The following is a 14,009-nucleotide window of genomic DNA, read 5'->3' as shown; positions in this document are numbered from 1 at the left end:
TGCATGCTATAATGGTCTCTAAGACACAGTGGATTACCAGCAAATGCTACCACTGGTAAATTATGACTGAATGAATAAATGAGTCAACACTATATTTTACTTAGAGGATTATAAAAAAGTGTTGCATGTTGTGTACAACAAACAGACCTTTACTTGATATACATAAAAGATGTAGATTTACAGGTGTCTTTTCAATTGATCCAGATATTAATGAATGACTCACTGTGAACATTTCTATTTGCCTCAGTTTCATTTATTAAAGAGAGACTTACTAGCTAAATCAAAACTTGTGTGTCTTTACGCATGTTGTTACTGAGGCATAAAGCCATGTTAAGCTACATTGTACTTGTTATCTCCTTTTCTTCTAAGTGAGGCAGTAATATAAGGGAAAACCTCAATTATTATAATAACCTCTGTCCAAAAGAATGCATTTATCCACAATGGCGTTTGGAAACATCTCAACAGACCTTCCCACAAAAAGAGTTGTTCACATTGTGCCCTTCACCCTTTACACAAATGAATCGCTCAAGCAGTGTCCAGACTGCACCGTGCAATCATAAAATCTGCAGATCATAAAGCTCCCTGGAGAAGCCTCTCTGGGCAACCTTTCATAGCTATCCTCTAATTATCGAGTGTTATGAGAGCGTGGGGTAACATTCTCCATAAGAAGTGAGAACTTCATCATATAAACAAGAAATTTGAACTTTTACAAAACCTTGCACAGTTTGTAGAAATTCCAAATAAGGATCTGCTATGGAGATCACTGCAACGACTACAAGAAGCATAAACAAGTCAATTGTCCTCGTATCTAAATAAAAGCCTCTTGAAACCAAATGTGACAGTCAACTCCAGCAGCTGTAAAATACATTTTAAAAAACGATAGTGCCTTAGGTTTTTTTAAGCTAAATTCTTTAACACCAACTGTCTGTCGATATGCTTTACTGGTGCTACATCACAAAACACAATAAAAGTAACTGATTTAGCAATACAAAACACTATTCAGACTCTCCTGTTATGTAAGATTTTCAATTTCCTAGAGCCTAACAAGATAAAAGGTCCTTTTTTTGTCTGATCTAAAGTCAAACACAGAAAATCAGCAAATCCTCACAAATGAGAAGCTAGGGGTGCCTGGGTAGCTCACCTGGTAGCACAGGTCAGGCGCCCAGGTTTTACTCCTTGATGCAGCGGCCGCAGGTTCAACTCCGCCCCGCAGCCCTTTGCTGTATGTCATTCACCCTCTCTCTCCCCTTTCATGTCTTTGGCTGTCCTATATAAATAAAGGCCTAAAATGCCCAAAAATAATCTCAGACAAATGAGAAGTTAGAAATAGATAGTTTTCTATTTTTCCTTTAGAAATTACATTACAGAAACAATTATTTGTTGCTGAATAATTCTTCTACTTATTGATGAATCTACTAGCCTAATTTTTTCAGCTATAAAAGGTAAAAACATAAAAAAAGATGTATGTTTTCTAACAGACATATGTATCTTCACTTGCACAATATCTCAATGTATATACTGTGAATATTAAATAATGTATCACAAGTTCCTATGGAATTTCTTGCTGTCAATGCAATGCATTTCCAATTAACCAGTTTTGCTTTATTTCCTAATTATTTGCCCTCTTTGTGAATAAGCGGACTAAAAAATCTCTGACTCTGCTATTACTTTGTTAAGAATGTATTAAATAGATGAGCTTTAGGTCAGAGATAATCAATGGCTCTTGTTATAACTATGGTACAACAACAGGTGTCCCGAATGGGTTGAAGAGATTTATGGTCTTCCAACAAAATGGCCTTCAAACCTTCTAAAAGTCATACCCTCATGGACACTGTCATAGGCAATAAAACAACCTGCAGGAGTCTGAAAATTAGGACAAACTATATCCCCCATCATGTATGGCTATTAACTTTATGCATTTGCTTGGGAAGGTTCCAGGATTACAGGCGGATGTAATTTGCATCCAACTTTGCCGGGTGGAAAAGTTTCCTGTGTTCTGAGGGATGTTGACAAGGGAAGTTGCCGTATAAATACACTGATACAATATTCACTTTGTAGATCTTTCTGTGTGAAACAGGTATTTGGAGTTTGGCATTTCAAAAAGCCATTGAATTGCTACTTGAAATCCCTGGACAAAGCTTCTTTTAATGCTTTAATGCCCTTTGGATTTAAATAATGCCATGTGTTTTAGCATATAGTATTACCCTTTGAATTTCAACAAAGGTGTCACATTTTATGCCAGCTACCATGTAGCGCACAGCCCATTAGACTGCAGTAGCACCAACATATCTCCAAACTGGATTACTTGACATCCAAGAGCGAGCAAATTGATTTTTCAACCTCTAATCCTTTGTAAATCTTAAACCGTGAAGGTAAATGGACTGGGATGAATTTGATCATTATGTAAGAAAGAATGGAGGCTTACTGGGGACTTATAGGGCTTAGGGTGAAGAGATTACTGCTGAGGAATGGAGGTGTTTTACGAAGAAGAGAAGGGGTGGGGTATCAAGAAAGCAGAAGGGGGGATGAACACCTGAGACAAATGAGAGGAGCAACAGAATACACATTTTGATTCATTCTCACTGCAACCAAACAGTTGATCCAGCCTCATCAGCTGTTGCCTCATCAATTAAACTGTCATCACATTTAGCTACCGCAATTAAACAGATGGATGATTCCATAAAAGCAATTGTTACAAGAGGTATGACTGGAATAATAATAATAGGAAAGACAAAAATGACCTATCAAACACTGGCCATGTGTCTAAAGTGTTCCCTGACTTTTACCCAGTGCATGATTTGATAAGCTCCAGGTCGCCTTTGAGCCTACAGTAATAAGCAATGGGAAAAAAATCTATTAATTAAGGATGCACAAAATCCAGGATATGGGTTTGGATTCAGAATAATGGGTTCGGTTTTTAGCGAACCAAACTCTATGCTTGCACTAGGCGCACTCCGATGGTCAACGTAATGGCACTGTCGTTAATTACAAGAAGGTTTTTATTTAGGTGGACCGTTTAATGCAGTTGTCTGTAAGAAAGTGAAAATGGAACTTTTGTGCAGAGAAAGTGTTGTGTGGCAGTACTTTCAATTCAAAAGAAGGCAATTCAAGTCCAGCTGCATGTTCAATTTGCAATGCCGATTTGTCTCTTGGTGACAAGGACCCTAAACAATACACAACATTGCCACTGTTAAAACATTTGCGTATAAATCTTCCAAAAGATTATGAGTTGTACATGAAGGAATCTACAGACAGTAGCCAAAATGCAGCAACGTCAGGTACGGCAAAGGAAGGACAGTCACAGCTAAAAACCAGATGTCTCCCAGGCTGTCAGCTGTTCTCTCTGTAAATGAGTCTCCCTACAGTGGGAGCTTGTTAGCTAACATTAGCTTTCTAATTTCACAATCCCAACATGCCTTCATCATACACTGGTTAGCAAATATTTGTCACTCATCTGGCGGTAGCGATGTGCTTTCCTACGATGTGAAAAAAGCATATGATTTCAACATTGAGTTGTTACATTTAACTATTTTAGAGGCTGTGGAGACTGTTTACTTCATTAATGTGTTCACTGTATTAAAAGATTAAGGATGGGAGTAGGAATCGGTATTCGTTTTCGGGTTTGGCAGAAACTTTACCAGTGGATTCAGTATTCGGCTGATCCCCAAAAAACTATTAATTAGGGCTGTAACAAATAACATATCATAGCGTTGTGTTGACATTCAAAATCTAAATCAACATTAATGTTAACTAGGGTTGGGCAATTGGAAGCATACATCAGCGATTGGCTAAGTAAATTGCACATTGTATTTTTGGGGGCACTTTTATTTTTTACTAATTTAATGTGGGTTCGGGCTGACAATGGCCAGTTGGAAATTTTAACATGTCACCAAATCTGATCCATTATTGATAAAAAATAAAATTGATTATAGCAGATTTAATTATAAAAGTATGAATTTTACAAGGACAGACAAGATTTTGTGTAATGATATTCGTAGAAGTGATAACCGGTGACATTAAATGTCACAACTAAGACAAACTAATTGGGAGGAGAAGTGTGAGAACACCTTCCTACAAGATTTGAACACCACAGAAGTGTTAACAGCGTGGCAGTGAACCCCAGGGGCCATTATAGCATGAAGTATGATACTTCACTTAATAAAAATCACCACATTAATACAGCATCATTTAACATCTTATAGAAAGAAATCCTTATGTATTACATTGTTTATGGCACTGAGATTCACTCAACAAAAGCCTGCAGAAAAACACATCCACCTATACTTCAAAGTGAGACATGTAACGTACAGAGGCTTTTGTCTGCCATATCAATTTATATCACTTCATTAACAATGGCAACATTTCCTCATAGACCAGATGTTGTGCTGTAGCTAGGTTGTTTGAAGTCAGAGCTGTTGGCTCTCACATGGATAACAGGTCACTGCAATCATGAATTATGAAGTGACATAACTTTGCACAAAAAGCTGTGGGTGTTGTATAAAACCTGATATAATTTTACAAGGAGGAGTGAATGACACATTATTGGTCATTGCTTTCAGCACTGGGTATTAATATGACTGGAAGTTTTTTTAACATGTGATTCTTAAAGTAAAAAGTTCAGCTACAATGTGACTGTTGGCAACATACTGGCAGAGGGTATATTATTGATCTATGAGCATTAAATAACAGGTTCTCTGTGTTACAGCTGTGGCTTTCAAGCAGAACAGTCTGACTTTATTGGACTCGTTGTGTCAAGACCACGAATCTGTGTGGAAGTAGCAGCTTGGTTGATAAGTCATCTGAAACGGCTTTCCTTCAGGCTACAGCTCTCGCATCATTTGCTTCTTACCCATAAATGAAAGTCAAGGCTAGTGCGGCAGCTAGGCTACAGCGGCCTGCTGAGCTTGGAAGCTTCAGTGTGCATTAGGAGGGGGTCTGATCAATGCAGGCAAGATTAGAAAGCAAGAGGGTAGGTTTGTCAACCCAACCAAAAAGTTGAGCTCACTGTGAAAGGAGATTTTCTTTCTTTCTTTGAACTCTTCAGCACTCTTGTTTGAAAATGCTGAGTGCGATGGCAGAATCTTAGTTGCATGTTGACAAACCAAAAGCTCCCTGGACTCTCATAATAATGAATAAATGACATGTTCTATAACATAAATAAAGTAAAACAGCAGATTACATAAATACGCTGGGGAAAGATATATCGTGCCCATATGACTTCGTAGGTAGTGTTTGAAACCTCAGGTTTCTGCATCACTCTAAATCCAAAAAGAAAACTTGAGTGAGTAAATCAAAGTTAAGGTTCTGAATGTGAGGCTTTTCTTACAGCAGCCAGATGGTGTAACTCTTACTGTATGAATGAGTAATGCAGGTGGCCACTATAAAAGGAAAGAGTTCTGAAACACAAAATGAGCGGCGACTCAGCAATGGCCAAAAACCAGCAGACTGACAACAACAGCAAGTATGAATGTTTCTAATTCATAGATGAAGCACTGAGGCGCTGACCACCTTGGTTCAAATGTAAACACACCAACTAGCAGAGGACTGGAAAATGCATTTCAAAAGATACAGTGATCACTGTAATTTAAAAACAATAAAATAGTGAACACTTGCAGAGCACATATGATAAAAAATATGGACTTGCACAACATACAGTAAGTTTGATATAAGAACTATAAAAACTAGAATGGCACTCGGAGAGTGCAGATCTCCACCAAAGCAGATAGTCCGGTCTTCTATGATACGCAAATCTGCAAGCACATCAGCCATATATGTCTGGATATTTCTCCAATCCAATTAGATTTAAATCATAATATGGCTGTGCCTAGCAGAAGCCTCGTCATATCAAATGTGAATTTATTATGTACTTATGAATTGGAACTATTTCACATTCTTAACATACATTCAGGACCTTCTTAGCATGTACATATGGACAAATATCAAATGCTTAGGGTTAAGGTTAGGGTTAGAAAAAAAACATTATGAACATGTTATGAAAAGCAGTTTTTACAATGTACTGACCAGTTTGCAGACAATTCACATTTGGATGTGAGTAATAGTATATACTAGTTAAATGATACATATATGTGTGTTTATTTACAGCACATGTCCAAAGCCACAACTAGAATTTTGGTGGTTAAAATTGAACCTGTTACTAGCATCCGTGAATGTGGAATGTGATATGCAGGCCTGAAATGATCATTCATGGTTTTATATCATCTCGGCTTAATTTCTTCAACCACGTTTTTACCTGTCTCAGCAAGTTGTACCAGGACCGTCTACAACTGGTCCAGAACTTTGCTGCAAGACTGTTGACCAGGTTCAGCTCATTTTATCTATGTTACATTGACTCCCGATCAAGTTCAGGATCCAATTTAAAGTTCTCGTTCTTACATATAAAGCATTGCATGGTCAGACTCCTGTTTATATCTCTGACCTGCTCCATCCGAACACTACTATTTTCTGTTTTGGATCCTACTGTATTTTAACAAATGTTTGTGACTTTGTGACTGTAAAAGGTGCTATATCAAATACATCATTATTATTATTGTTATTATTATTGTTATTATTGTTATTATTATTATTATTATTATTATTATCTAATTTCTACTTTTGGCTATGTTCTGACACTATTTAACAATTTTAAATTGGAAGTATCTGCCCCTTTGATTCGGATCAGCTCCAAAATTTAGCAGGTTCTTCCTTTTTCCTATGGTACAACCTTCCACCAAGTTTCATGAAAATCGGGCCAGTAGTTATTTCCATAATCCTACAGACAGACAAACAAACAAATAAACAAACAAACAAACAGACAGACAAACAAAAAGTAACCTAGAAAGAATAACCTTGGCTGAGGTAATGAAATGTAGGCTATCATTATGCTTTTTCCAGCCAAATTAACTGTATCATGGTCTAGGATCAAATCTTTTTCTATTTTTTTATGGCATATCTGCTCTATGGAGAAGGAAAAAAAAAACAGGCGGGGGAACACAGCATGCCGATAGAAAAACATGCTGCAGGATTTCAAGGCGTTAAAGCTCCTCCCCGAAGGAAGGCTTGGTGGCTTGGCAGAGCTAAACTCAGCCTGCAGGTAGTTTCATCACAGTACTAAGCTATAAAAACCAGCCCTTCTGTTTATCCATGCAATGTAGGCAATGCCACATCCTGAATTTGTAAGAGAAAAAAAATATTTGTCTTTGGTTGACTCAAGTTGGGTCGTTTTGTTACAGTTGTTATCAATATGTATTTCATGAATTTATTTATGTTTCTTTACCAGGATGTGTTATGTTCACTCTCTGAAACAATACAGAACCCACCACCAACACCACCGCACCCCTAGCGGCCTGTCCATCACAGCCACCCAGGAGAGAGCGGAGCTGGCAGGGGTCCGTACTGAAAGCAGCAGCGACAGGGTTGTCTGAGCATGTCAACGTGCTATGTGTGGGAAGCTGCATGCATTACAGTGTTCAGAACAGGGCTGTTTGTGACGGTATGCTTAGATAGCAGAATGTAGGGAAGATAGGGAGGGATAAAATGGACTAGAACTAAACTGAATTTTACTATTGGTCCTATTACTTCTTCTGTTCCTCCCCTTAAGGCACTGTCTGTCCATTTAAAATGCAGAGCGAGGGCTTATTGACGAAACGGTCCCAGCGTCAACCAAATTGGATCTAGCTGTAGTATAGCAAACTGCAACTTCTGTAGTAATTGTTCTATAAATACTAATACATTATATAAATTATTTTTTTTAAATAGTATACTGTGTGTATTTAAAAGCTTAAGAGCAGCAAGTCACAATTCACTTTAATGTTACCTTGAATAAATCTTGGGTGTCATGTCAGAAAGTTAATGTAAAGTTCATCCATTAAGCCATGCTGCACATCGACAACAGAACATACTGTGGATACAGTAATTTGTGATAATGTGTGTAATAATATGCAGGCATTGAAAGAGTCAAGGTAAATCCTTGTAATTAACACCTCATAATAAGCTAGAATCAAGTTAAAATTCAACCTGAAATAACCTTAGCTCTGCTTGACTGATTACGTTCACCTTTTTGCCTCACAATCTTAAATCTCAATCTTAAAGAAGTGGCCTTTAGGTATGGAGAAAAATTACTAGGACCCCTTTTTGCCAAGAAGGCCAGTGAGATGTAGACACAGGCTCTACATCTGCTACTTGACTATTTTGGTGCTGAAGAGATCTCCATCGTACTGGCAGCAACATAGTGCACACGTCCACTTAAAACTGACAACTACATGCTTTAAAAAATATATATATATTAGGACCAATGTGCCTTTTTTTACTAGTCAACTGTGATATTTAATAAACACAAAAGTGTGCTTTTTGTATATCTTCTGTGGAGAATCTGTGTTATTAATTATTATTATACTGATAATTATAAGTTATTAAGTGGTTGTTGTTTTTAAAACAATTGGATTGAGTGGAAACAAAATAGGACAGATGTGTTCAAGGTCATCAGTGGCTGCAGCCTCTCCCAGCATGCACTGGACAACACCCAGGACAGACAGTCTCATAGGGCTAACACAGAATGCCAAACACATTCACACCTACAGGCAATTTAGACTTTGCTGATTAACGTTACTTGCATGTGTTTGGCCTGTGAGAGGAAACTAGACTACCTGAGTAAAAGCCAAACATGTTAAAACTAATAATTCATTCAAATTAATTAAAGAACAATGCAACTAACCATAATCTTAAATAATGCTGTAGTGTTAATATTGTTCTGCTTATTTGTAAGTGACATGCTAACATTACTGTAAAGCAGAGGATACAATGCATTACATATTAGTTGCTTTGTGATGTTCAGTTTGAACCATCAATGGTCTGGCTGTTGGGCAATCAGATTCATTTCTAGAATGTTCAACATTTTCTTCCTTGGATACCTTAATTGAAATTGTCACTGGGCAAAATCAACTGTGGGTTCCGTGCGTAACAACCACCCAACGTCACAACTCGTCAATTGTTCAGTACAGTGTGAGCAAAGAAATTATATGTTTAGGCCATCCAACTTCAGAATGAAGCAAACACTCAAATGCATCTTTTCAATAATACTGTAGGCTTACTTGCTCGAAATTATGCAATTTTTTTCAAATCCTTAAAGCATGCTTGTGAATTCTGCAATTCAATTCTCAGTGAGAGGACACTTGGTCTTGAAATGTTGCATGTTATGGACACAGCCCAGGTTGAGTTGCTTGTGCATTAGCATACATAGGCCGGCACAACTTGGGAAACAAGTTAAAAAATATGTTTTCATTATTCAACAGAAGGAATATATTTTCATATAGATTGAAGATTCTTTGACGATTCTGTAAATACCACCAGTGCAGAGGTTGGTGTTTTTTACAAACTCAGGTTAGTGACAGACAATAACCACATGAATGAGTGCAGAAGCAGCAAAGGATTGAGCACTACATTTTCCTTAGTTTTCATGTTGATTGAAAGGCTGAAATGATACCGCAGCTTAGTTCTCAAACTCTGATCATTAGGCAAATGATAAACATTGTAACAGTATCACCCACCAACTAGTCTTCAGCAGCAAATTACTGGCAAAATAAAAACTGGAATTGGACAGAAAAAAATAGAGTAATAAAAATAAATAATATAAAAGTAATTTTAAAAAAGTCAGCAAGAAGCTCAAACAATGGGTCTCACAAACAGTATGCAAATTAATTGATGTTCTGTAGACCCGCAACTACACCAATTATCAGATCTCAACGTTTGAAACTAACACATCACAATAGGCTGCAAACAAATGTCTGAATTTCTGAGAGTGTTTTATGTGTGAAAAATTGACTTAATGTCATCAACATGTGGGAACTGCCTGAAGTGTCTGAACACAGAAGCATTTTCCCACACAAAAGGAGCCCCGTTTTCAACGTATGTGAGCACTGCAAGCATTCACCAGCCCCTAAACCCTTTCTTCATTCTTTGTATTTGTTGGACAATATATTTACTTAAACATTTTACAAATGGTCTTTCTCTCCTTATTCGTTCTGTAAGATAAGTTGCCTATTGATGTGTGACTGGCTGCTAAACCTCTCATATCTTCTCATAAACCCAGGGAAGCGGATTGCAGCCATAATGACTGAACTGTGAGACAAAGACGTTTAACTTGGAAAAAGGAAATTGGCCACTTTTGAAAACCATGTAGATTACTACTTTAAATAGATTTCTAAAGAGTACACTAGCTGGAAAATCTGCACATTTTCTTGGGGACCACCCAGCCTGCACCTACACAGAGAGAGAAAGGGTGTGGCACGTTGCAGAAGAAGGAACACACACACACACAAACACATTATTACATTGTTAGTAGGCGGGAAGAGGCTCTGTGGCATCAGGGGAAACATTTCTCAAAACAGCGCTAGAAAGAGTAACTGGGAAAAAAATGATGCCAAATTCTGGTCATAATGTTGCTGTGATGTCATAGCTTATAGTTTTGCATAATAAATGGAAACAGGGGGAAACGGGTAAAGGCCTCTTTACAGTTGCCGTTCCCGACCTGTTGCCCAACAATGTGACGGCAAAATGGCGTAGATCTCGCAGGCGCACCAGGATTTAAAGTGTGCAACTAGAGGTCGTGCACCACTATTTTTTTCAGCGGCGCACAACAAAGCGGAAACAGGAAGCATGGACGAGTTCGAGGGCAACCGAATGCCAGGACTCTCAAAGTGACTGCAAGTTTTCTCTTGTAAACTGAGTTAAGATCACTTCTTTTATGGTGAATGAAAGGCTTGATCAGACAAAGTAGGTCATTGAATCGTTAAGCAGACATTCTGAAGTATTCAAAGTGCTTTTCTTCTTCTCTTTGAGCTTGTTTACCATTTTCTTCTTCTTCTAGTCCGTAGAAATAGCAAAGTCGGTAGCCTTTCCTCAGTTGTGCCACCTTTGTTTAGGAGAAGACTGCAACTAGAGTCGCAACCACCATGCGCAAGTATAAACAGTTTTGGCTCCTGTTTTGTCACGCAACAGGTCAGAAACGGTTAAGAGAGCCAAGAAATAGTTGTTTGTATCTGTACAGATTAAACAAACCAGCTATAGTTTGTTAATAGGTACATTAGAGGTTGTAGTAGGTGGATTTTGATACCTTTGGCTAGAGCCAGGCTAGCGGTTTCCCCCATGCTTTCAGTCTTAATGCTAAGCTAAGCTAATCACCTGCTGGTTTCATAGTCACAAGGAAAAACATGTATTTCCCCAAAGGTTAAACTGTTCCTTTGATGACGTCAATAGTAAAAAACAAAATAACTAATTTAAAAAAAAATTGACTCAAACTATTTGTCGGGTTTTATTTACACGACCAACAGTCAGATGATATATGTTTATTATGCATTACATGGCTCAAATGTTTTTAAACATTTCCGATAGCCTACTGTTCTGGTTGGCTGCATTATTTGATTGCAGCATTGTTATAACTCCCCTTGTGAAATGGGTATGTCTTGCTGAATGCGTTTTAAATCAGTAATACATGACTTGGATGTGGTCTCATGCTCTCAGTCTAGATGCTGCACTTCTTGGATCTCTGGTTCCTCACATCAAGCCTCTGCCCTCTTTGACAGTGGGTTAGACGCTGCTTTAAGTAATAAATCACACCTCCAAATCAGCTTCTTTCATTACAGAAATATCGCCCGGGTGCAATTTAAGCCAGCAAGATGTTAAATAGCTAATTCATGCTTACCTCTCAAGCAGACTAGGCTACAACACATTCCACTAGTCTCACCCAAACGTCTATTTAGCGACTAGAAATAATTCAAAATCTGCTGCTTGACTCCTGATCAAAACAAGAAAAAAATAGTATGTGAGCATGTTTTTTTTGCTAAACTGCACATTGCTCCAAGTATTTTTCCAAATTGATGTTAAAGTCCCGTTGCTTGTATGTATAGGCCTGCAGTAAAGCTCTGAATGGCTTACGTCAAATACTCCTTTTTTTTTGTTGAGTGCCTTCAGATTCACTCACATCCTCCAGTGGGTTGTTAGATTTTCAGAACCACAGATACACTGTAAGAAATTTGGATGTTCCTAAACTGGGTCAGCTGGAGGTTAAAACATCTATTTCTGTTAGCGTTCAACTTGTCTTTTAGCTCTCACTGTGTATGTATATATATATATATATATATATATATAGTATATTACAATAATACTATGATAGTATTTTATTCATTTTACTCCCCATTTCTCTTCATTCTATACATCACTTCAAGTTACATGCTTAGTGTAAAAAGTGTTATATAAGTGAAATTATATTATTAATCTTATTATCTGCTGTATGATGACTTTCACATTTGGACCAATTGTCTGTATTGAGTGAACTGTCTACTTAACCTTTAGTAGGATCAACCATCTCTCAATTTGGAGCAAGGCAGATAAGGCTCTAGCAAGAACACAGGTGCAAATATATGCCTACAGCCAATAATCTGTGAATTGAGAACAAAACAGAAAAACTGTTTGGAGAAAATTAAACTTCTTTGACTTATTAATTTGTTTTCATTAAACTTCAGCCTACCTGGCAAATAGGCTAATCCGTTAACAATAGCACGTGTGTGTGCGTATGTGTGTGTGTCTGTGTGTGTTCATCAGAGAGAGAGAGAGAGAGAGAGAGAGAGAGCGAGAGAGAGAGAGTGATGCAAGCAAGCAAAGAAATTACTTCAAACGCTGCAACCTCTCAGCAGTCACATTTAATCTCAGTTTCGTGTCATGTGCTCTGCCAACACAAAACTACATCTTTAAATTACTCTCATTACCGTGCAAGATTAGGAAGTAAACGCTGACCACACACTGCGTCAAAAGAGGCCCGTGCGTAAATCTGGAGCACATTAGCTACTCACGCTGCTGTTTTGTCCGGACCAGTGCACCATGGCCTGGTTATGAGCCGTGTCCCCGGTGAGTGCGAATGTCGAACTTGTGAGCTCAAACTCCTGGTCCGACAACGAAGCGCCCTCCTCGCCCTCAGGGCTGAGTTCAGACCAAGTCTCTGCGCTCCTCGCATTCCGTGTTCGTCTCCAACTGGCCACATCCGTATCCCCGTTTACTGTCACATCAACCTGTGCCCCATTTTCAACGTAAAAGCTGTTCTTTTTTCCATCACCGGTGCTATTTTCGGTAACGTTAGTCTCACTAGGAGACGTGACAGATGCGGGCGAAGCACTTCCAGTAAACACTTTCGGTTGGGAAAGTTTTTGCTGTCCGTTCAACGCCTCCTTATTAAGACAACTTTTGTTATGAACCCCTAACCGTGGTTGCACTTTGGACGAACTTTCTTCGCTCGCGGTGAATTCCGCAACGTTGTGCCTTTCGTCCCCGCAGGCGATGGGTTTGGTATCCGGTGACCCCTCCGTTAAATCAATAAATTCTTCTGGTGCCTCGCCAAAATTAGTCAAATCCAGCTCCGACAGTTCCCTGGGAAATGCTGTAATTAGCGGCAGCTGGCACGAGGGAATGCACCTTAGCTCCGCTTTTGTTCCGACCAGGATGGAAGTTAGGGTGAAGAGCCAAATCCACTCAGAGGGAATGATAAAAAGGCAGTGACCGAGGCGCTTCTCCATTCTACGTTAATTTCGACTTCACCCTTGTTAAAAACGTATCATATTCACTCTTGAGCGTATGTCTGTCATCACCTGATAAAGTGGAGTCCGTGGATGCAATGTGGGGAGGTACAGCAGCGCGCAGACAAGTGTTTCCCTACTGATGCAAACGATGCATCAGAGGAGGAGCTGGAGGCTGAATCCTGGACGAGAGGGGAGAGGGGCCCAAACCCCCGCTTCCTCATCTCAACCTGGCGGAAAAAATAGTGAAGTTACATATCTGTAGAGGCACGTGGTCCCCTGTGGATTTTTATTCAGTTTTTGATCAGCAGTGTGCCAAATGCTATTGCACTGTAAAGTATCAGACTGAATATAGGTAATTATACATAGGATCAACATAATCTGAAATATTAAGATATTAGGGGCCCATGGGGAAAGGTCTAGATACATAATTGGTTCTAGCTCTGGTAG

The 14,009-nt window shown here is 38.7% G+C and overlaps 1 protein-coding gene and 1 long non-coding RNA gene across 2 annotated transcripts in view; both read right to left on the bottom strand.

Annotated features, from left to right (window-relative positions):
* LOC117960538 (VPS10 domain-containing receptor SorCS1-like) overlaps window positions 1-13,759 on the bottom strand; it is a 46,154-nt gene extending 32,395 nt beyond the window's left edge. Inside the window, exon 1 of the mRNA XM_034898482.1 lies at window positions 12,843-13,759. Coding sequence (XP_034754373.1) covers window positions 12,843-13,559 — 717 coding nt within the window. The 5' untranslated portion in view covers window positions 13,560-13,759. The remainder of the gene's footprint in view (window positions 1-12,842) is intronic.
* Window positions 3,076-3,664, bottom strand: LOC117960539. The gene is made up of 2 exons (XR_004660175.1): window positions 3,549-3,664; window positions 3,076-3,327 (listed from the first exon to the last, which is right to left on the bottom strand). It is a non-coding gene; the product is annotated as an uncharacterized LOC117960539 (long non-coding RNA).
* Window positions 13,760-14,009: the final 250 nt, after the last annotated feature.

Source organism: Etheostoma cragini, chromosome 17 (genome assembly GCF_013103735.1).
Source record: "Etheostoma cragini isolate CJK2018 chromosome 17, CSU_Ecrag_1.0, whole genome shotgun sequence".
Lineage (NCBI taxonomy): Eukaryota > Metazoa > Chordata > Actinopteri > Perciformes > Percidae > Etheostoma > Etheostoma cragini.
The sequence above is the reverse complement of the archived record's forward strand: the minus strand, read 5'-3'. Positions and strand labels throughout refer to the sequence as shown.